The sequence below is a fragment of the Aricia agestis genome, chromosome 4 (assembly GCF_905147365.1).
Source record: "Aricia agestis chromosome 4, ilAriAges1.1, whole genome shotgun sequence".
Taxonomy (NCBI): Eukaryota; Metazoa; Arthropoda; class Insecta; order Lepidoptera; family Lycaenidae; genus Aricia; species Aricia agestis.
Genome location: NC_056409.1, coordinates 14,749,066 through 14,774,173, shown reverse-complemented (window position 1 = coordinate 14,774,173; position 25,108 = coordinate 14,749,066). Strand labels below are relative to the sequence as shown.

Sequence of the window (25,108 nt, the reverse complement as noted above, 5' to 3'; positions counted from 1 at the left end):
GCGCGCTTGAAATTCGTTAGAACGTAGCGTCAAAACTAGCGCGCTTGAAATTCGTTAGAACGTAGCGTCAGAACTAGCGCGCTTGAAATAATCGAGATTTCATTCGATATAACATAGCGTCAAAACTAGCGCGCTTAAAATTCGTTAGAACGTAGCGTCAAAACTAGCGCGCTTGAAATTCGTTAGAACGTAGCGTCAAAACTAGCGCGCTTGAAATTCGTTAGAACGTAGCGTCAAAACTAGCGCGCTTGAAATTCGTTAGAACGTAGCGTCAAAACTAGCGCGCTTGAAATTCGTTAGAACGTAGCGTCAAAACTAGCGCGCTTGAAATTCGTTAGAACGTAGCGTCAAAACTAGCGCGCTTGAAATTCGTTAGAACGTAGCGTCAAAACTAGCGCGCTTGAAATTCGTTAGAACGTAGCGTCAGAACTAGCGCGCTTGAAATAATCGAGATTTCATTCGATATAACATAGCGTCAAAACTAGCGCGCTTAAAATTCGTTAGAACGTAGCGTCAAAACTAGCGCGCTTGAAATTCGTTAGAACGTAGCGTCAAAACTAGCGCGCTTGAAATTCGTTAGAACGTAGCGTCAAAACTAGCGCGCTTGAAATTCGTTAGAACGTAGCGTCAAAACTAGCGCGCTTGAAATTCGTTAGAACGTAGCGTCAAAACTAGCGCGCTTGAAATTCGTTAGAACGTTCAACGTAGCGTCAAAACTAGCGCGCTTGAAATTCGTTAGAACGTAGCATCAAAACTAGCGCGCTTGAAATTCGTTAGAACGTAGCGTCAAAACTAGCGCGCTTGAAATTCGTTAGAACGTAGCGTCAAAACTAGCGCGCTTGAAATTCGTTAGAACGTAGCGTCAAAACTAGCGCGCTTGAAATTCGTAAGAACGTAGCGTCAAAACTAGCGCGCTTGAAATTCGTTAGAACGTAGCGTCAGAACTAGCGCGCTTGAAATAATCGAGATTTCATTCGATATAACATAGCGTCAAAACTAGCGCGCTTAAAATTCGTTAGAACGTAGCGTCAAAACTAGCGCGCTTGAAATTCGTTAGAACGTAGCGTCAAAACTAGCGCGTGTTAGAAAATGAAATAACAATATAGAATTGAGATTATAATAGTAACAATTAAACAAAGGAATAAAGAAATTACAATAATTTGAAAAGTAAGGTTATCAAAAATGTGGCAAATAACTAGGTTATTTAGCTGTACCTCGAAGAAGATGAAAGTATTTGTTATCTGTGAAATATGCACCTCGAAGTAGATAAAAATGATTATTATCTGTGAAACATGATAAGGAAGTTTTGGATCATTTAGATACTTATTTATCTAATTATCGACACTTAATGTTTATTTCAGTTAGAAGTTGTTATTTATATTATTGTTGCAATTGTGAGATATGTTATAAATGTATTGTTCGAAATATCTAAGATATTTCGAACATAAATACGTAAATGAGAAATAAAACGTTTTATGGACTATTATCTAATAACCAATAGAAATGTTATGGTTGGCTGATTGGATAAAGGGAATATTTCCGGTCAAATTAAAATAATATTTAATAATTAAAATATCATACAAGACATAATATTGACTTAGTATTGATTGGTCAATGGGTTTAGCCAATAGATGGAAATATCCCCTGGTCAAAGCCAAACCCGGGATATATAAGCCATAGAAAGTCGTAATTGGGTCACTTTCCCTGGTGACCTGGAGACGGCTGAACAGTGAGTTAAGTACTTTTCTATTGTAATTATTATCCGCCATATTTTATTGTATTTGTGTTGCTTTGTGTTTATTAGGTGGATAATATTACTTAAATGTTATTTGATTATTGGTTATGCCTTTGCTATTATTGTTAGTGACTTAATTGTTGTGTGTACTGTGTTTTATATTGTAATTTATACTGTTGAAAAGAATATTTAGACCCACCGAGTTTCTTGCTGGTTCTTCTCGGTGGGAAGGTCACTGAACCAGTGGTAGGGCCTTGGACCGACAATAAACATATTCTATCGTCTATATATTTTTTATTTAACTACCCTCACTTCTGATGACCATAATCTTTAATGTTAATTATCAGTTAATTTTGATATTTCTAACCTTTGAGTAAGTAATTATTACATAGAGTCGTCCTATTTCTGTCATCAGAAGTGGGATACTTAATCTACGTCCACTGCGTTTTTACTAATCCCTGTTTTTTTTTCTGTTCTCGAGGGTTGATGTGAAGCTGTAACGGCCGCCGTAGGCAGGAGGCCTACGGCGGTAAAGAAGACCCGCACCGTCGCGTCATGTGTCGTCGCGACGTCGTGTGTCGTCGCGTCGCCGCGTGTCGTCGCGTCGCCGCGTGTCGTCGCGTCGCCGCGTGTCGTCGCGTCGTCGTGTGTCATCACGTCGTCATGACGTGTCGTCGTGTCGGCCCACGACAGGGCTGCTGTTTGCCATCGATTTAGAAAAACGAGAAATTCTGAAGGTACCCACAATTTGCAGTTTAAAAGTTAAAGTCAAAGCTTTATTCAGAACTGCTAATGTATTATATTGTAATGAGCAAAAATTTAGTATAATATCATGATATGTAAGGAGAAACGTAGTTGTAAAAATATAATTAATAATAATGTGTAAGACGATTATTATTAAGGTTGTTTTAAAATTCAGTTTTAAACTTTACAATTTCCCTAATTGAACTTTTTATTAAGAACACTAAAATTGCTATATTTAATCTCAAATAATAGATATATTTTGTGGTAGAATAATGGAAGTAAAGGTTCGAATCGCATCACTTAACAGTAATGTTAAAACTATACTCTCTGCTCGAGTTATTCTGATTGAGGATACGGCCCTTGCCGTGATAACGGTTATAATCAAAAATGTTTCAAATTAAATCATCAAAATACGAGCAAGTCGGTAAAAATTATTAGTTATTTTCATTGTAATCAACTAGGCCATATAAAGAATCAATGCGAATCGTTTTCAAATAATAATTTTCAGAATGACAAGAAAAAAAAAGCGGGTAGGTTATACTTTCCTATATAAGATTATTTTTTTTTAGATCAAGCGAATTTAAGTTAACCAAAGTACCTAGGTATTTTAAAATTTAGATGTTGATGCCTTTTTCGATACCGATGCTTGTTTCTTAACGCCATTATTTCTACAAATACTTTAGTTGGAAAGTTTTTACTAAAATGAAAATTCCGATAAGGACAAAATATGATTTATCTCTCGAACTTGATATTTATGTGGCTGAGGATCAGTCGTCGTTATGAGACATCATTCAATTTAAAGACATTCTGATTATTTTAACAGAATCTTAAATTTTTGTTGGCATCCTAATACCATTTTAAAATATTGAACAAGGCTTAGAATATTTACAAGAAAAACTATTTCAGCTGTAAGCTCGTCTGGTTTCACTATAAAAATACAAAAAAAAAAAGTTTAACTATTACATTACAATATTGAAAAGTATTTAGGTTGGATGGTGTCATGCCAAGTGAAAGTAAATTTAAAGCTTTAGCTAGGTTCCCAATTCCCAGTACCTAATATTAAACAGGTTAGACAGTTTATGAGTCATGCCAGTTGTGTAAAATTTATCACATAAATAGGAATGGGGTCTGCCCAAGACGTTGCTAGAAGTTGTTATAAACTGCCTTATTTCTCGTACACTACTTACCATTTTTGACTCTAGACTTCCAACAGAGTTACACACTGAAGCTAGTTCCACATCCCTATGGTGCGATTTAGTTTCAGAAACTGGGTAAAGAAAACAAAGTTGTTACTTATTTTAGTAAAATAACCATTAACCAGCCTAAAATAAACTAGATAATTATTGTTATTACAATTTAGAAACATTAGATATTTACAATGCTCTCAAGCATTTATTTAGGATTTATCCTATCGGTATAAAGTTCAAAATAGTTAGGGACTGTAACGCTATTAAGTCAAAAAAAAAATACTTAATAGTCAATGTCGATCTCTTTAGTCAAGATTGAAAGTAGATTCGGAGGAAATAGAAATAAAAAAAAGGGGAAATAAACCTTATACAAATTGAAAATGATATTTCACGTTCATAGTTAAAAAAAAAAATTCTGAAATTAAATATTTAGAAATCCAAATCTTATTGACAAAATTAGCTGCAGGGATTTGGAATTTGGATAGAAATCGTTATCTAATTCATGATATTTTTTATGCTTTAAAAAAATATTTCCATTCTTCGTTAACGCACAATATTTAAAGCTGTAGGTACGTACTAAAAGGTTATAGATTAAGTTTATTAAAGCTCGTTTACGATGAAAACTGTCATGTTGGGGCGTTACTCACATTGTCTCGACAAGGTAGCACATAAAGTAGGACAGTACTTTTGGTTTCCAGGTATGATTAAATTTATTAAAAAAAATACATTTCCTATTGCTTAATCTGTATGAAATTGGAAAAGTCCATCAGGACCAAGGAAAGGTTTTTGGCATCCAATCGACAATCAAGCAGTTTCGTTTTCAATTCAATTCAATTTCTTTATTTGCAAAACGTGTGTTAGTAAAGATGTTACTGGAGTAGAACATGGTACCTTTACATTTGCCCAATTGGGCAGAACAATAGTTAGCTTATAAACTATACTATAATTTGAAATAGAAACATTAAGTACAATTATTCTTACAAATTTAGCAAGTATTATTAAATTTTCCAGATGTGTTATATAAAAGCAAATAATTTGTACCTACGTGGTTCACTTATAATATAACCAATAATTGTCAATAATAAATAATTAGACATAAAATCTATTGCGGATGTTAATTATACTCATTATTTATTGTTTATTTCATAGAGAAATAGTATTATTTTATAATTCAAGATAGGGATGATTAATTATGTTAAAAATTAACTTACAATTAATTATCAAATAAAAATATAATATCGTAGATTTCTTTAGAACATTAATTGAATTTTATAAAATTCATTTAGATTGTGCAGGTCCATTTAATGTATCAAAGGAAGGTTTTTAGTATAACAATTTTAAGTTGTTGGGTAATAGTTAATGGTTTTACCGTTTCCATAAACCATGCCTTTAAATTCTCAAGAATTAATTCCAATAATAAGAGAAACTATAACGCTTTTTTGGCACTTTTTTTTTAGTTATTACATACCTTGGTACTAAATTTATTTCACATCAATTAAGAAGTCTCTTTAGAGAACTAAATAATAAATACAGATCATCATAATAATTATTACGATAGGTACTAGTACTTCCCTTGGCAATCGCCAAGTCGAAAGATATGTTTCGACAGTAATTACTTAATACATAATATGTTAAATTATGGACAATTTTCGAGTCATCGTCAGATTGGCCGAACGGGCCATGAAAAGTACAACAGTTTAATAATATTATGTTTCGACTCAATATTATGTTATATTATGTACAATTTTCGAGTCATGGTCAGATTGGCCGAACGGGCTATGAAAAGTACAACAATCTATCAATAATACTTATATTAATGGGGGTAGAAGTCAGTGTTTAAGTATTAGGGTAAAACGAAGGTCTTAAGAGGATACACCAGGGGCGAGAGAAATTTAAAATAGGTATTTGAAAATGTATTGCTGTCTCACCAATCTCAAGTCTCCCACCGCAGAGCGCGATAAAGACAACACGACAAAAGTTCTAATAAAAGAACAGAAAATCTTCGATTCGTTGTCCGCTTATTCCTTCTCCAAAACTTAACCGATTTAAATACTGTTTTCATTAAGAATTAAAGCAAGGCTTGAGCTGTGTTCCTATGTTTTATTTTTTTTGTATATTTTAGCCAGTTTTGTTTTCTGGGTGTTTGAACACAGAGGAAAATCTGGCCATTTTTTTGCGTTTTTGGACGTCCTTATCTTTTTTATTAATAAAATTATGAAAAAAAAGAAAACATAGGGACATGCTAATAGTGGCCATAGATATTCAGGAAAAAAATCATAACTCTACCGGCATTATCCAGGGAGGAAACAGGGGAGAGCGTTTATATGGAAAAACGGCGGTGTGGAATCCTCTTAATGATGATAACTATATATCAAAATATGTCTGATCGCGAGTTAGCAAAACGTTTAGTACAAGTAGCAAAATATAAGTTTAAACAGCGTTTGATCGGGCGATCTGGTAAATGTGAACCAAGATCATAGACGAAATGATAAACTAGGACAAAAGTTTAAAAGTTTGTATGAAGTTTGTTATTCTTCCAAATGGTCGCTTCTCTCTAAGAGATATAGTTACTTTACGGGATATATAACGGTAACGAAAAGAAAGGTCACAGTTTTCGCCAGGAGAGTGGGTCAGTGAAAAACATTGCTGTTAAAGATGCTATAAAATAGATAGTAATTAATAATCTATAAATGATTTAATACCTTGCTGTTGAAGATGAAACTATTTTTGTACTGTAATAATTATTGGAAATATGTTTATCGTAATATGTACTAGTGAATTCTGAAATGATTTTGGATATTGTGGAGTACTATTATAATATATTCTGTGATATTGTTATAATCTCAGTTTGTTTTTAACTTGCATATGATTTTAGTTCGATTGAACATGAAGTTCACTGTTGAATTGATGATATAGATGGCAACGTCATAGATAACATAGATAAGGCCTGATGAAAATGGAATTGACATTGGGAATACATAATGGCGAACAACCCATCCCTTTGTTATAAGTATGTATTTAAGCTTTCCCAGTTTGTCCTAGGTTACATGTTACCGGTTGATAGCGAGGCTATCTGTTGTTTGAGATGGTGACGTGGCGCGGCCACGGTATGGGATTGTTTAATGCTTAAACTTATTTAGTTGGCATTGGGAATACATAATGGCGAACAACCCATCCCTTTGTTATAAGTACTTAAGCTTTCCCAGTTTATCTTAAGCGACGTGTTACCGGTTGATAGCGAGGCTATCGGTTGTTTGGGAGTAGGACAGTGTGGCGCGGCCACGGTATGGGATTGCTTAAATAAAGGTTAGAAGTAACAATTAAACTAAAAAGTAAACGCTTCGAGGCGAAGCTTTATCAGAATGGCCGGATAAATAAATAGAATGGAAAACAAAGCGATTTTATGTTATCTATGACTGGAGATTGTTTTGGCAAATTTTTTTTGTAGCTTCTAGGCGAAGCATTATCAGTATGGCCGTGTTAGAAAATGAAATAACAATATAGAATTGAGATTATAATAGTAACAATTAAACAAAGGAATAAAGAAATTACAATAATTTGAAAAGTAAGGTTATCAAAAATGTGGCAAATAACTAGGTTATTTAGCTGTACCTCGAAGAAGATGAAAGTATTTGTTATCTGTGAAATATGCACCTCGAAGTAGATAAAAATGATTATTATCTGTGAAACATGATAAGGAAGTTTTGGATCATTTAGATACTTATTTATCTAATTATCGACACTTAATGTTTATTTCAGTTAGAAGTTGTTATTTATATTATTGTTGCAATTGTGAGATATGTTATAAATGTATTGTTCGAAATATCTAAGATATTTCGAACATAAATACGTAAATGAGAAATAAAACGTTTTATGGACTATTATCTAATAACCAATAGAAATGTTATGGTTGGCTGATTGGATAAAGGGAATATTTCCGGTCAAATTAAAATAATATTTAATAATTAAAATATCATACAAGACATAATATTGACTTAGTATTGATTGGTCAATGGGTTTAGCCAATAGATGGAAATATCCCCTGGTCAAAGCCAAACCCGGGATATATAAGCCATAGAAAGTCGTAATTGGGTCACTTTCCCTGGTGACCTGGAGACGGCTGAACAGTGAGTTAAGTACTTTTCTATTGTAATTATTATCCGCCATATTTTATTGTATTTGTGTTGCTTTGTGTTTATTAGGTGGATAATATTACTTAAATGTTATTTGATTATTGGTTATGCCTTTGCTATTATTGTTAGTGACTTAATTGTTGTGTGTACTGTGTTTTATATTGTAATTTATACTGTTGAAAAGAATATTTAGACCCACCGAGTTTCTTGCTGGTTCTTCTCGGTGGGAAGGTCACTGAACCAGTGGTAGGGCCTTGGACCGACAATAAACATATTCTATCGTCTATATATTTTTTATTTAACTACCCTCACTTCTGATGACCATAATCTTTAATGTTAATTATCAGTTAATTTTGATATTTCTAACCTTTGAGTAAGTAATTATTACATAGAGTCGTCCTATTTCTGTCACGCGCTTGAAATTCGTTAGAACGTAGCGTCAAAACTAGCGCGCTTGAAATTCGTTAGAACGTAGCGTCAAAACTAGCGCGCTTGAAATTCGTTAGAACGTAGCGTCAAAACTAGCGCGCTTGAAATTCGTTAGAACGTAGCGTCAAAACTAGCGCGCTTGAAATTCGTTAGAACGTAGCGTCAAAACTAGCGCGCTTGAAATTCGTTAGAACGTAGCGTCAAAACTAGCGCGCTTGAAATTCGTTAGAACGTAGCGTCAAAACTAGCGCGCTTGAAATTCGTTAGAACGTAGCGTCAAAACTAGCGCGCTTGAAATTCGTTAGAACGTAGCGTCAAAACTAGCGCGCTTGAAATTCGTTAGAACGTAGCGTCAAAACTAGCGCGCTTGAAATTCGTTAGAACGTAGCGTCAAAACTAGCGCGCTTGAAATTCGTTAGAACGTAGCGTCAAAACTAGCGCGCTTGAAATTCGTTAGAACGTAGCGTCAAAACTAGCGCGCTTGAAATTCGTTAGAACGTAGCGTCAAAACTAGCGCGCTTGAAATTTGTTAGAACGTAGCGTCAAAACTAGCGCGCTTCCAATTCGTTATAACGTAGCGTCAAAAATAGCGCGCTTGAAATTTGTTAGAACGTAGCGTCAAAACTAGCGCGCTTCCAATTCGTTATAACGTAGCGTCAAAAATAGCGCGCTTGAAATTTGTTGTAACGTAGCGTCAAAGCAAGCGCTCTTGAAAGAATCGAGATTTCATTCGTTATAACGTAGCATCAAAACTAGCGCGCTTGAAAAATGTATCATATTCCATATAGCGATCAGAAAAATCAGATTTTTTATAAGCTAGGTGTTTATAAAGAATAAAAAATTAATAACTCTTAGTTGTATTGCAAACAAATGGCAAAAATTCGTTATTTTTATAGATGAAAGTACTAGATAATATACTTAGTAGGGACGTCAACATGAACAAGAACCCCCCCCCCCTCGGTACGCCCATGATAGTTCTTACTTTTTATTTAAAGAACCGTTCTGATACCTGAACCATGTAGGTATTGTGTAAATTCAATTTACAAGTGGTCAAGGTAATCATAATTTAGTAAATTGTGATTGCATTGACCTCTTTAAAAATAAAATTATTATATTTTTAATAAATTATGTTGACAAATGTTTAAAGCATTCTTATTTAATATTTATTGCACTATGAGGAATTCCCGTTGATTGTTTTGTAAATTGTAGTAAGTATGCAATTACTAAATATAGATATTTAATCATACTTTGACGTCAACAAGTCCAGTGATAACTTTTACCTCTTGATATCGTTGAGCTGCGTCCATAAACCTGACATACATATTGTTTAAAATACATGAAACACATTGATTTGGGCCACACGCAAGAGTTGAAACATTAAGGGCGAAGCCAAACGAGCGTAATTTGTGAGTTGTGAGTCGCAGAATTAAATATTCATACGAAGGTGTCACTTGACCCAGAGAAACTAAACAGAACTCCTGAACCTTTAAAGATAAAAGTTAGAAAATTGCAGCATCGCTTAGATAACATCGCATAGATAACACAATTTCGCTTACAGTAACATAATGTGAATTCAGGTCGACTTAATCTTACGATGTAAGGCCTATAAATAAAGAAAAAAAACATAATGTGAATAGTTAACATTCGTAGTGGTTATATACCCATAAAGCCTTATCTTGTAGATAACTAAAAAGAGTGATATTATTTTTAATAAAAAATTAAAACCGACTTACCGACACCGACAACCGATAAGGTAAAAACAATAATAATAATAATTAATACTTTTTAGTTCATATTATTATTGTTTTTACCTTCGAAGTCGGTTTTAATTTTTTGTTAATCTTCATAGGATATTTATATGAGAAGTATAAGTATATTATAGGTCAAATTAGTGTGAAAGCCCGAGAAAAACTAAAATGGCTGCCATTTTACAACCGTGAGAGAAAAATAAAATTTGAGAGTCAATTTGTCCATAAAATATGCCATACATCATGAGTCATGACATTAAAGGATCGGACACCGGTGTCGGGATACATTGTATAAAGGTCACATTTAATCTTAAATATGTAAGTAGGTAGTTAAAATGAAACACGCTTATATATTTACTTAATATTTATTAATTCATAAACTTATTTAGTAACATTTAAATATAGTGAATACAAATTACAAATGCATCAATGTCTTAATCAGTAAACAACAATGGACATATTGATACCACCTTTACTAGCAATTAGATATGTGTAGGTTTTTTCAAAAGAGATGGTCCCAGGTTTCATAGACTTTTGCCCATTGTCCTTTAGTAAACTTTAGGCTGGACTTAAATGCGGCAGCGAAAACGCGCCGTTTGTTCGCTACAACGCGAGATCACATGCAAGGCTATGTAACGATTTATTGAAATAGCAGCGCGGTCGCTCCGTCATTTCCTTGTATTCTCGCGCGTTCGGTAAAGTTCGGTTCGCATATAAATCGATTATCGAGCTTTACTCTCTCATGTGATCTAATATCCAGTCCATGTATTTGGCGACGTTAGTGTATACCCCAGGAACGCTGGAACCACACTTCGTCGGTCCGTACGAGACCAACCCGTATTGCACGATCCTGTACGATCCACGATACTCGCTCTCCAACATCATGGGACTACCTGAGTCTCCGTTGCAGGAGTCTCTCCGGATCTTACCGGCACAGACTTGGTTTTCGTTTATTATTTTGGGATTTCCAGAGCTAAAAAGAGACTTATGATGATAATGACGATAATAATTAATAACACTCTTGTTAGAGTTTTGACGCCAAAAAGCAGCAGGAGTTTGGTCGAAGCCACGCCGGCCGCCGCCTACCGTAAAGAAAATTGTATGAGTACAGCTGCGGTGCTAAAATGGTCGCTTTGGAGAATCATAATATTATAAATCATAATATTATGATTCATTTCTTTTAAATCGCAAAATGGTCACTTGCTTGAAATTCAAATTCGTACTAATTTGACATTCGTCAGTTTGACGGTTTTGACAATGCATTAGCTGAATTGATTGAGAGGAATTGCAAAATATGACCATTTTAGCCCCGCAGTACTGCCTTGCTCTTTATGAGAGGTGGTTTTATGGTGAGCGATGAGTTGCTAAATGTATCTCACTATACAGGGTGTAACAAAATAAAATAACAATACTTTAGGGTTTGTACGAGTCCACTGTATAGAGTTCACTGTGAAATTAGCAGCGCTGTAAGAGTTACTTTTTTAAAACTTTTGTATGGGCAAACTCATGAGGCTGGGGCGCTTACCCATACAAATTACAAAAAAACCTCTTTCAAGTTTCAGCGCTGCTATTTTGACAGTAAATTCTATACTAAATGTAAAAAGTCAGTGGTGCCTTCCGTTTAAGCATCATTAAGGTACCGCTTGGTGGACGACACGCAGCAACAACATACTTGTCGCGGCGGCACAACTGGTTTCGGTAGGTTTGTAGCGACATGAAGTTCTCATACAAGATCATATTATTATTTTATTCATCTGTTTGACGTCCAGTCGGCACTTATCGGCACGTTGACAATTTAATCTGTTAGAAAGATGATTGTGTAATTGTATACGTAAACAAATTTTTACACACAGACGTCTCGGTTTCCTTTGACAGCTCGTTGCTCTATTCCGCTAGGTATATTAACTTAATGGTTGCGATCGGAGCTGCGGGGCTAAAATGGTCACATTTAGCAATTCCTCTCAATCAATTCAGCTAATAAATTGTCAAAACTGTCAAACTGGCAAATGTCAAATCAGTACAAAAATGCAGAAATTTTTGTACTAATTTGACATTTTGCGATTTTAGAAAAATGAATCATATTATGATTCATATATTGATTCTTCAAAGCGACCATTTTAGCCCCGCTGAGCTAATAATATAAGCTACGTTGCGCGAAACGTGTTTTGAGAACCAACTCAGCGCAGCGCGGTACTTTATAGTGTTTTATACTATGGCAAACTTAAAAATTTTATACTCGTTACAATGGCAAAAATAGTATCGAGTACATATTATTATTGTTTGTTTTTTAACGGTTTATTAAGGCCGTTTATTAATGACGGGACCCTGTCACTTTACTGTCTGTCTGTCCGTTATACGAGTACTTATATCTGACATCAGCCTGTAACATACCTTTCATATTTAGTCAAGCATGTATCCCTTCTCACAATAGGGATGTCGACCTTCCTTAGCAATTTGGAATCCCTGCCTGTTTCCGTAACTCCCCAACCAGCCACTGTCACCTTTTTATCGTCTAAAGACATGATCCTCATTTCTTCTGTTGCTGGTAAACATATAGGGGCCACGTTTCCTGTAACAACCACGGGCATTAATACGATTAAGTTACAAATATAATATTGCTCTGATATGTCTGTGTTTTTTATTTATACTTACCTTTAATTATGTAGAAAGTAAATACGTTTTCGTACACATTTCGCAATTTTTAATAATATTACCTAAAGTATGAAGATGGAAATATTTCGATGACCTCCCCTGCCTTTTGAGATTTTAAACAAAAGAGATAACTGATAGCCTGCCTTTGACAACATATTATGACGGGTCGACGTCCGTTGGGCCCATAAAGTAAATATACCTAGCGGAATAGAGAAACAAAGGCCTGGGCAAGAGAGATGTCACTATCAGTAACACTGCGTGGTAAAAAGAGACGTGTGATACATGACAGCAGCACTCTTTTTTTGACGTTCAGTCGGCACGTGCCGCAAGTTGACAATTTAATCTCATAGAAAACATGCTCAATCATGCTTGTGTAAGTGTATACGTACACATATTTTTACACACAGATGAAACCAATTTCGGTTTCGTTGGACAGCTCGAGATTGTTGCTCTATTCCGCTAGGTATATTAACTTTATGGTCAAAATAAAGAGATAATAGTTTAGGGTGTGTACGTGTCCTCTAAAGGGAGTTTACTGAGTTCACTAACGGCCATTCCCAATATTTAATCTATCTCTGGTTTTGCCCTACTAGAGATAGGAATAGCTCACATTAGACATTAGAGACATATATTTTATGTCAATTGTGAGCTATTCCTATCTCTAGTAGGGCAAAACCAGAGATAGACCAAATATTGGGAATGGCCGTAAGAAAAGCAGTGCTGGAAAAGTAACTTTTAAAAAATATACTAGTTTAACTTACGATGTGAAAAATCGACTGGTTCCTTGAGGCGCAAGAGAGCTATATCATGAATTTTGTCTGGGTTTGACGTCGACCAGCCTTCGTGCACTATCTCTTCTTCAACCTCAATATCCTGAGGACAATAAATACTTTATGAAGGGTAGTAGGTAATTTATGATATATACGCATGACTGAGGACTAATTTCAAAATTCATAGGTACTAAAAACTTTGTATTTTTCGTAGTGTGTTTTTGTGGGATAAAATTAAAAATATGATTTGACTGCAGAGTGTCGATGAACCATTGACACTCTGCAGTCAAATCATATTTTTTCTATTATATTAATTTAGGTTTAGAAATATTTCGCCATGCCAATAGAGAACTTGGCTACTATTTCAAATTTCAGTTTAACCGGGCGAGGCTGGCGCGTGGCGATTATTGCAAACCGATGTCGAAAATACTGTCTGTAAGAAAAAATGGTATTAGTAATTAAAATACCTGATAGTGTGTCTCGCAAATATATTCAGTTCCAGAACCCTGGCAGTCCGTGGTACTCGTTATATCGTAATCGCCGACCCTCACGCCAGCTATGTTGTGGATGCAGTGTGCTGCCGTCAAAATATACCTCGAGTTGATGATGCTGCCACCGCATGAAAAGTCTAGCCCACTGCCTGGAAACAAGTTAAAGTGAATATCCATATTCCTATTTATTTACGAGGAGCGTCGTGGCCTAATGGGTAGACCTTCGGTTCGCACTCCTAGAGGGTGCAGGTTCGAACCCGGGTGGAGGCGTGTACCTATGAGACATTTTCTGATCTCAAGTACATAATACGGACGCTCGCACGGTGAAGGAAAACATCGTGAGGAAACCCGCACATAGTTGGTCCCAGACGTTATTAACTAGTTCATTCCTCTGGACTAGGCCGACTATGATGCGAGAATGCCGTATGCGCTTGGGCAACCATACGGACATTTAAAAATCTTGTCCCAGGCACTACAGTATTTGGGGAGTGGTTACTTCGCTCTGAAAAATACTGTATAAATCATCCACAACGGATGTAAAAGCCTAGTTTTTATTTATGAATGGTAAGTAAATGAACTTGGCTGTCGTTTCACAATAATTATTGTGTTTTCGATAGCATTTACACTTACGAGTGCGTGTTGCGATCAGGGCCATCCAGGGAAACTCGTAAAGTCCTGCAATCGTTCCACCGACGACGCGTTTGCCGTCGATGTCGCCGCAGTCGGCGTCGGGCAGCAGTCGAACATTGGGGTGACTTTCGATCGGTACTGGATCAAATTTTAAGCATGTTTATTTTTTACTGGATGATGCCCGCAACTCCGTTGCGCCAAAATTCGTTTATCGCGCGGAACCGTACATTTTTCTGGGATAAAAAGTATACTATGTCCTTTCCCGGGACTCAAAGTATCTCCATGCCAAATTTCAGCAAAATCGGTTCAGCGGTTTGGGCGTGAAGAGGTAACATACAAACAGACAGACAGACGGACAGATAGACAGACACACTTTCGCATTTATAATATTAAATCGGGTGAATTTCGTACCATTTTCCTCCTATCAATTCAGACCGCAACGCGACGAGGCGAGGCGAGGCGCGGCGCGGCATAAATTTGTATGGATTTGACAGATTTCAATTGCATGAGACGTCTTGCATTATCAAATCCATATCATCTACGCGTCGCGTTGCTGTCTGAATCAACCCTAAGGGTTTTATATAATAGGATGTCTTGTTATAAAATATTATTATTTTATGGTGTTGTGCAGTCTAGTAAAAACGTCATGTCGGTCAGTCCGTCTTCGGTCTGCGGTCCAAAATGTTGACGATATAGAGACGATAAGGTGTTTAATAGGATTGACGATGATACATATTTCTGCATACATATACCTCTTGCAGCAGTAGGACTAGTACGTTCCACTTGGTCACTTTCAGGAGCCCCAATTCGGGCACCAATACTTTCGATTCCTGTGTTACCCGCAGCGGCGGCGAAGTCAGAGCAACACACCTGAACGAAATAAAAATGTAGTTAATTCAATGCACACTTACCTGGTTTCCTTAGTTTAGACAGTTTAAAAGCCTATAACTACCGAGTGGAGTGGCCACTTAGGGCTCATGTCCACAGTAACACCGGATTTTTATTTTTAGTAAAATCCCTTTTCATTGTAATTTAGAATCGCAATGTCGTGCGCCTAAATTTTAATAAAACAAATTCAGTAACTAACTAGATGTCCCGCGCGGCTTCGCCCGCGTAAATTAGGAATTTTACAGAAACCGTACATTTTCCCATAAAAAATATTTCCCCCGTTTTTCCTACATTTTCCTGAGTTTCTTCGGTCGTATTAGTCTTAGCGTGATAATATAATATAACCTATAGTCTTACTCGATAAATGATCTATCTAATACTGAGATAAGTTTTTAAATTAACGCGTTCAAGCAAACATACTCTTCAGGTTTATAATATTAGGTAGGTATAGATTTTTTTAAATTATCGCTTGATAAACTCGAGTCTCGATCTAAAAGACTATGAAATGGTAGAATATGTGATGATATATAAGTGATGATGATGATGATGATGATGATGATGATGAATGTAATTTGCATAGTAGCATATGCTTTCTGTTCTTAAAACAACGACGAAACTCCCAAACTTGTATCTATAAAGAATCAGGAGTTCTCTCAGCACCTTCAGAACCACGGTATACCAGGTATATCTCGGTGCAAAATCTTACTTGTTGGTAGCATATGCTTAGAATACTTCTTACGAAACCGAAGTCACCACATGTTTCCCTATAAGTTTTGAGGAGTTCCGTCGATTACTTATGGATCCTTCATCAGATCACCACCTTTGTGAATATAATACCAAATTGGGATGATACCCTATATATCAAAAGAAAAATTTTGAAAATCGGTTAACAAACGGCGGAGTAATCGTTGAATATAAGAAAACGAACATAACACCTCCCCCATTTTGAAAGTCGGTTAAAATTGTAGCCTATGTGTTATTCTGATGTATAAGCTATATTATTGTAAAGTTTCATTAAAATCCGTTTAGTAGTTTTTGCGTGAAAGAGTAACAAACATCCATACATCCACACATCCATACATCCAAACAAACTTTCGCCTTTATAATATTAGTAGGATAAGTAATAAGTTATAGGTTAGGTACTATACTGTACTCGGCGAAACATGGCGGTAGCGGTCATTGACTCCCTATCAAAAGTCTTGTCATTTTCTATATAAGCCGCGATTGACAATGGACCAGGAACATCTGACACTTCATTGTCAATCGCGGTTTATATAGAAAATGACAAGTCTTTGACAGGGAGTCAATCACCGCTTCCGCCATGTTTCGCCGAGTACAGCGGGGCTAAAATGGTAACATTTAGCAATTCCTCTTAATCAATTCAGCAAATGAATTGTCAAAACTGTCAAACTGACAAATGTCAAATTAGCACGAATTACTAGACATGAATTGCAAGCGGACTTGCATTTCGCGTTTTTAAAAATATGAATCATGTTATGATTCATAATATGATTCTCCAAAGCGACCATTTTAGCCCCGCTGTATATAATAGATTTTATTATTCATAATTATTAGCCTTACATAGCAATTAGCATCACAAATATACTCAAATACATACAAGAGTTCACAATAATTATGTTATATAAAATACTATACTATAATTTATTATTATAATTCAAATTATTTACATTTTCTCCGAAAAAAAATGCCTGAGTCCCCAACCTAGTAAACCTCAGCTAAGTAATTCGATCGGAACATGAACGATTTATTCTAAAGTTTCCTAGTTATCAAATCGGTTACTGATTATTCTAAATTCTAAAAGATCATACATTGGATCATACTGTAACCGGGGGACAGAATACATCCTATATTATTTATTTTTATATTCCATTTAGGGATCATTCTAGTCTGCATTATAAGGAACAAAAAATTATAACTTACCATGGGTGGACTTCTAGGTTGTGATATGTCGTATCCACAGAAAGCAGTCTTGAAAATGTCACCGTGCACTTGGCGCCTGGCCAGCTCCATAGCTTTCGGACATGAGGTGTATAACACGCAGTCATCACATTGCTCTGAAAATAAATAAAAAATATTTATACCTACTTTAAACTAGATGACCCGATGAAATTCGTATCAGTATTCCTCAGGGACCTATCAGACAGAGAGCGGTCACGGTCAAGCGTTCAAGCGGTCAGTTTTGCGTTCTTTATGTTGTATTACGTTACAAAGCAGAACGCTTGAACGCGTGACCACTTTCCTTCTGATAGGTACCTAATATAATCCGCCCCTGGGCATAAATGAATATTCAAGACAAAAATTAGTTAAATTGCTTCGGCTGATCTCGAGCTTTAGTAAGACCAACAAAATTTATAATAAATATTTAATTAGGTATGTTAATATGAATAAGTTATTTCCCCAAAAGTAACATATCATAAACAAAAGCCGACAAAATTCGTTAATTTATATTTTTAGATAAAATAAAGAGCTTCAGAGAAGTAATAATTAAATATTAACTTACTTAATGTGTATATAACTTTTATCCATAACAGGATTAAGAATAATATATATTTAACCATTTTATAAAGGATGCAACCCACGACCAGAACGGTTGAACTTATAGTGTAAACTAACTGACCATGATAATATTATGTGGACTACTGATATCTAGTGCATAACAATAATAAAATGAATAATGATTGCTTTTAAATTAATAATAGGTAATAACTTTTCGGACTAATTGTACCTCCTTGAGAGTACTAAAACTTTTAGTTACTTAATAGTAGAGCAAAAATGTGTTTTTTGTATGAGTAATTTTTTATTTTTATTGTATTATTTATTATGCTAAATGTATCTCACTATACAGGGTGTAACAAAATAAAGTAACAATACTTTAGGGTTTGTACGAGTCCACTGTATAGAGTTCACTGTGAAATTAGCAGCGCTGTAAGAGTTACTTTTTTAAAACTTTTGTATGGGCAAACTCATGAGGCTGGGGCGCTTACCCATACAAATTACAAAAAAACCTCTTTCAAGTTTCAGCGCTGCTATTTTGACAGTAAATTCTATACTAAATGTAAAAAGTCAGTGGTGCCTTCCGTTTAAGCATCATTAAGGTACCGCTTGGTGGACGACACGCAGCAACAACATACTTGTCGCGGCGGCACAACTGGTTTCGGTAGGTTTGTAGCGACATGAAGTTCTCATACAAGATCATATTATTATTTTATTCATCTGTTTGACGTCCAGTCGGCACTTATCGGCACGTTGACAATTTAATCTGTTAGAAAGATGATTGTGTAATTGTATACGTAAACAAATTTTTACACACAGACGTCTCGGTTTCCTTTGACAGCTCGTTGCTCTATTCCGCTAGGTATATTAACTTAATGGTTGCGATCGGAGCTGCGGGGCTAAAATGGTCACATTTAGCAATTCCTCTCAATCAATTCAGCTAATAAATTGTCAAAACTGTCAAACTGGCAAATGTCAAATCAGTACAAAAATGCAGAAATTTTTGTACTAATTTGACATTTTGCGATTTTAGAAAAATGAATCATATTATGATTCATATATTGATTCTTCAAAGCGACCATTTTAGCCCCGCTGAGCTAATAATATAAGCTACGTTGCGCGAAACGTGTTTTGAGAACCAACTCAGCGCAGCGCGGTACTTTATAGTGTTTTATACTATGGCAAACTTAAAAATTTTATACTCGTTACAATGGCAAAAATAGTATCGAGTACATATTATTATTGTTTGTTTTTTAACGGTTTATTAAGGCCGTTTATTAATGACGGGACCCTGTCACTTTACTGTCTGTCTGTCCGTTATACGAGTACTTATATCTGACATCAGCCTGTAACATACCTTTCATATTTAGTCAAGCATGTATCCCTTCTCACAATAGGGATGTCGACCTTCCTTAGCAATTTGGAATCCCTGCCTGTTTCCGTAACTCCCCAACCAGCCACTGTCACCTTTTTATCGTCTAAAGACATGATCCTCATTTCTTCTGTTGCTGGTAAACATATAGGGGCCACGTTTCCTGTAACAACCACGGGCATTAATACGATTAAGTTACAAATATAATATTGCTCTGATATGTCTGTGTTTTTTATTTATACTTACCTTTAATTATGTAGAAAGTAAATACGTTTTCGTACACATTTCGCAATTTTTAATAATATTACCTAAAGTATGAAGATGGAAATATTTCGATGACCTCCCCTGCCTTTTGAGATTTTAAACAAAAGAGATAACTGATAGCCTGCCTTTGACAACATATTATGACGGGTCGACGTCCGTTGGGCCCATAAAGTAAATATACCTAGCGGAATAGAGAAACAAAGGCCTGGGCAAGAGAGATGTCACTATCAGTAACACTGCGTGGTAAAAAGAGACGTGTGATACATGACAGCAGCACTCTTTTTTTGACGTTCAGTCGGCACGTGCCGCAAGTTGACAATTTAATCTCATAGAAAACATGCTCAATCATGCTTGTGTAAGTGTATACGTACACATATTTTTACACACAGATGAAACCAATTTCGGTTTCGTTGGACAGCTCGAGATTGTTGCTCTATTCCGCTAGGTATATTAACTTTATGGTCAAAATAAAGAGATAATAGTTTAGGGTGTGTACGTGTCCTCTAAAGGGAGTTTACTGAGTTCACTAACGGCCATTCCCAATATTTAATCTATCTCTGGTTTTGCCCTACTAGAGATAGGAATAGCTCACATTAGACATTAGAGACATATATTTTATGTCAATTGTGAGCTATTCCTATCTCTAGTAGGGCAAAACCAGAGATAGACCAAATATTGGGAATGGCCGTAAGAAAAGCAGTGCTGGAAAAGTAACTTTTAAAAAATATACTAGTTTAACTTACGATGTGAAAAATCGACTGGTTCCTTGAGGCGCAAGAGAGCTATATCATGAATTTTGTCTGGGTTTGACGTCGACCAGCCTTCGTGCACTATCTCTTCTTCAACCTCAATATCCTGAGGACAATAAATACTTTATGAAGGGTAGTAGGTAATTTATGATATATACGCATGACTGAGGACTAATTTCAAAATTCATAGGTACTAAAAACTTTGTATTTTTCGTAGTGTGTTTTTGTGGGATAAAATTAAAAATATGATTTGACTGCAGAGTGTCGATGAACCATTGACACTCTGCAGTCAAATCATATTTTTTCTATTATATTAATTTAGGTTTAGAAATATTTCGCCATGCCAATAGAGAACTTGGCTACTATTTCAAATTTCAGTTTAACCGGGCGAGGCTGGCGCGTGGCGATTATTGCAAACCGATGTCGAAAATACTGTCTGTAAGAAAAAATGGTATTAGTAATTAAAATACCTGATAGTGTGTCTCGCAAATATATTCAGTTCCAGAACCCTGGCAGTCCGTGGTACTCGTTATATCGTAATCGCCGACCCTCACGCCAGCTATGTTGTGGATGCAGTGTGCTGCCGTCAAAATATACCTCGAGTTGATGATGCTGCCACCGCATGAAAAGTCTAGCCCACTGCCTGGAAACAAGTTAAAGTGAATATCCATATTCCTATTTATTTACGAGGAGCGTCGTGGCCTAATGGGTAGACCTTCGGTTCGCACTCCTAGAGGGTGCAGGTTCGAACCCGGGTGGAGGCGTGTACCTATGAGACATTTTCTGATCTCAAGTACATAATACGGACGCTCGCACGGTGAAGGAAAACATCGTGAGGAAACCCGCACATAGTTGGTCCCAGACGTTATTAACTAGTTCATTCCTCTGGACTAGGCCGACTATGATGCGAGAATGCCGTATGCGCTTGGGCAACCATACGGACATTTAAAAATCTTGTCCCAGGCACTACAGTATTTGGGGAGTGGTTACTTCGCTCTGAAAAATACTGTATAAATCATCCACAACGGATGTAAAAGCCTAGTTTTTATTTATGAATGGTAAATGAACTTGGCTGTCGTTTCACAATAATTATTGTGTTTTCGATAGCATTTACACTTACGAGTGCGTGTTGCGATCAGGGCCATCCAGGGAAACTCGTAAAGTCCTGCAATCGTTCCACCGACGACGCGTTTGCCGTCGATGTCGCCGCAGTCGGCGTCGGGCAGCAGTCGAACATTGGGGTGACTTTCGATCGGTACTGGATCAAATTTTAAGCATGTTTATTTTTTACTGGATGATGCCCGCAACTCCGTTGCGCCAAAATTCGTTTATCGCGCGGAACCGTACATTTTTCTGGGATAAAAAGTATACTATGTCCTTTCCCGGGACTCAAAGTATCTCCATGCCAAATTTCAGCAAAATCGGTTCAGCGGTTTGGGCGTGAAGAGGTAACATACAAACAGACAGACAGACGGACAGATAGACAGACACACTTTCGCATTTATAATATTAAATCGGGTGAATTTCGTACCATTTTCCTCCTATCAATTCAGACCGCAACGCGACGAGGCGAGGCGAGGCGCGGCGCGGCATAAATTTGTATGGATTTGACAGATTTCAATTGCATGAGACGTCTTGCATTATCAAATCCATATCATCTACGCGTCGCGTTGCTGTCTGAATCAACCCTAAGGGTTTTATATAATAGGATGTCTTGTTATAAAATATTATTATTTTATGGTGTTGTGCAGTCTAGTAAAAACGTCATGTCGGTCAGTCCGTCTTCGGTCTGCGGTCCAAAATGTTGACGATATAGAGACGATAAGGTGTTTAATAGGATTGACGATGATACATATTTCTGCATACATATACCTCTTGCAGCAGTAGGACTAGTACGTTCCACTTGGTCACTTTCAGGAGCCCCAATTCGGGCACCAATACTTTCGATTCCTGTGTTACCCGCAGCGGCGGCGAAGTCAGAGCAACACACCTGAACGAAATAAAAATGTAGTTAATTCAATGCACACTTACCTGGTTTCCTTAGTTTAGACAGTTTAAAAGCCTATAACTACCGAGTGGAGTGGCCACTTAGGGCTCATGTCCACAGTAACACCGGATTTTTATTTTTAGTAAAATCCCTTTTCATTGTAATTTAGAATCGCAATGTCGTGCGCCTAAATTTTAATAAAACAAATTCAGTAACTAACTAGATGTCCCGCGCGGCTTCGCCCGCGTAAATTAGGAATTTTACAGAAACCGTACATTTTCCCATAAAAAATATTTCCCCCGTTTTTCCTACATTTTCCTGAGTTTCTTCGGTCGTATTAGTCTTAGCGTGATAATATAATATAACCTATAGTCTTACTCGATAAATGATCTATCTAATACTGAGATAAGTTTTTAAATTAACGCGTTCAAGCAAACATACTCTTCAGGTTTATAATATTAGGTAGGTATAGATTTTTTTAAATTATCGCTTGATAAACTCGAGTCTCGATCTAAAAGACTATGAAATGGTATAATATGTGATGATATATAAGTGATGATGATGATGATGATGATGATGATGATGAATGTAATTTGCATAGTAGCATATGCTTTCTGTTCTTAAAACAACGACGAAACTCCCAAACTTGTATCTATAAAGAATCAGGAGTTCTCTCAGCACCTTCAGAACCACGGTATACCAGGTATATCTCGGTGCAAAATCTTACTTGTTGGTAGCATATGCTTAGAATACTTCTTACGAAACCGAAGTCACCACATGTTTCCCTATAAGTTTTGAGGAGTTCCGTCGATTACTTATGGATCCTTCATCAGATCACCACCTTTGTGAATATAATACCAAATTGGGATGATACCCTATATATCAAAAGAAAAATTTTGAAAATCGGTTAACAAACGGCGGAGTAATCGTTGAATATAAGAAAACGAACATAACACCTCCCCCATTTTGAAAGTCGGTTAAAATTGTAGCCTATGTGTTATTCTGATGTATAAGCTATATTATTGTAAAGTTTCATTAAAATCCGTTTAGTAGTTTTTGCGTGAAAGAGTAACAAACATCCATACATCCACACATCCATACATCCAAACAAACTTTCGCCTTTATAATATTAGTAGGATAAGTAATAAGTTATAGGTTAGGTACTATACTGTACTCGGCGAAACATGGCGGTAGCGGTCATTGACTCCCTATCAAAAGTCTTGTCATTTTCTATATAAGCCGCGATTGACAATGGACCAGGAACATCTGACACTTCATTGTCAATCGCGGTTTATATAGAAAATGACAAGTCTTTGACAGGGAGTCAATCACCGCTTCCGCCATGTTTCGCCGAGTACAGCGGGGCTAAAATGGTAACATTTAGCAATTCCTCTTAATCAATTCAGCAAATGAATTGTCAAAACTGTCAAACTGACAAATGTCAAATTAGCACGAATTACTAGACATGAATTGCAAGCGGACTTGCATTTCGCGTTTTTAAAAATATGAATCATGTTATGATTCATAATATGATTCTCCAAAGCGACCATTTTAGCCCCGCTGTATATAATAGATTTTATTATTCATAATTATTAGCCTTACATAGCAATTAGCATCACAAATATACTCAAATACATACAAGAGTTCACAATAATTATGTTATATAAAATACTATACTATAATTTATTATTATAATTCAAATTATTTACATTTTCTCCGAAAAAAAATGCCTGAGTCCCCAACCTAGTAAACCTCAGCTAAGTAATTCGATCGGAACATGAACGATTTATTCTAAAGTTTCCTAGTTATCAAATCGGTTACTGATTATTCTAAATTCTAAAAGATCATACATTGGATCATACTGTAACCGGGGGACAGAATACATCCTATATTATTTATTTTTATATTCCATTTAGGGATCATTCTAGTCTGCATTATAAGGAACAAAAAATTATAACTTACCATGGGTGGACTTCTAGGTTGTGATATGTCGTATCCACAGAAAGCAGTCTTGAAAATGTCACCGTGCACTTGGCGCCTGGCCAGCTCCATAGCTTTCGGACATGAGGTGTATAACACGCAGTCATCACATTGCTCTGAAAATAAATAAAAAATATTTATACCTACTTTAAACTAGATGACCCGATGAAATTCGTATCAGTATTCCTCAGGGACCTATCAGACAGAGAGCGGTCACGGTCAAGCGTTCAAGCGGTCAGTTTTGCGTTCTTTATGTTGTATTACGTTACAAAGCAGAACGCTTGAACGCGTGACCACTTTCCTTCTGATAGGTACCTAATATAATCCGCCCCTGGGCATAAATGAATATTCAAGACAAAAATTAGTTAAATTGCTTCGGCTGATCTCGAGCTTTAGTAAGACCAACAAAATTTATAATAAATATTTAATTAGGTATGTTAATATGAATAAGTTATTTCCCCAAAAGTAACATATCATAAACAAAAGCCGACAAAATTCGTTAATTTATATTTTTAGATAAAATAAAGAGCTTCAGAGAAGTAATAATTAAATATTAACTTACTTAATGTGTATATAACTTTTATCCATAACAGGATTAAGAATAATATATATTTAACCATTTTATAAAGGATGCAACCCACGACCAGAACGGTTGAACTTATAGTGTAAACTAACTGACCATGATAATATTATGTGGACTACTGATATCTAGTGCATAACAATAATAAAATGAATAATGATTGCTTTTAAATTAATAATAGGTAATAACTTTTCGGACTAATTGTACCTCCTTGAGAGTACTAAAACTTTTAGTTACTTAATAGTAGAGCAAAAA

General features: G+C 36.0%; 2 protein-coding genes across 2 annotated transcripts; both read right to left on the bottom strand.

The window, feature by feature from the left end:
• Positions 1-10,370: 10,370 nt before the first annotated feature.
• On the bottom strand, positions 10,371-18,022 carry LOC121726595 (phenoloxidase-activating factor 3-like). The gene is made up of 8 exons (XM_042114021.1): positions 17,929-18,022; positions 17,349-17,482; positions 15,272-15,389; positions 14,520-14,657; positions 13,866-14,038; positions 13,390-13,501; positions 12,368-12,545; positions 10,371-10,949 (listed from the first exon to the last, which is right to left on the bottom strand). Exons 1-8 carry the CDS (start codon positions 17,984-17,986, stop codon positions 10,709-10,711), a joined length of 1,152 nt encoding a protein of 383 aa, XP_041969955.1. The 5' UTR covers positions 17,987-18,022; the 3' UTR covers positions 10,371-10,708.
• A 1,198-nt stretch (positions 18,023-19,220) lies between these two features.
• On the bottom strand, positions 19,221-24,929 carry LOC121726600 (phenoloxidase-activating factor 3-like). Its single transcript, XM_042114027.1, has 7 exons — positions 24,836-24,929; positions 24,256-24,389; positions 22,179-22,296; positions 21,427-21,564; positions 20,777-20,949; positions 20,301-20,412; positions 19,221-19,456 (listed from the first exon to the last, which is right to left on the bottom strand). Exons 1-7 carry the CDS (start codon positions 24,891-24,893, stop codon positions 19,263-19,265), a joined length of 927 nt encoding a protein of 308 aa, XP_041969961.1. The 5' UTR covers positions 24,894-24,929; the 3' UTR covers positions 19,221-19,262.
• Between the last annotated feature and the right edge of the window lie 179 nt (positions 24,930-25,108).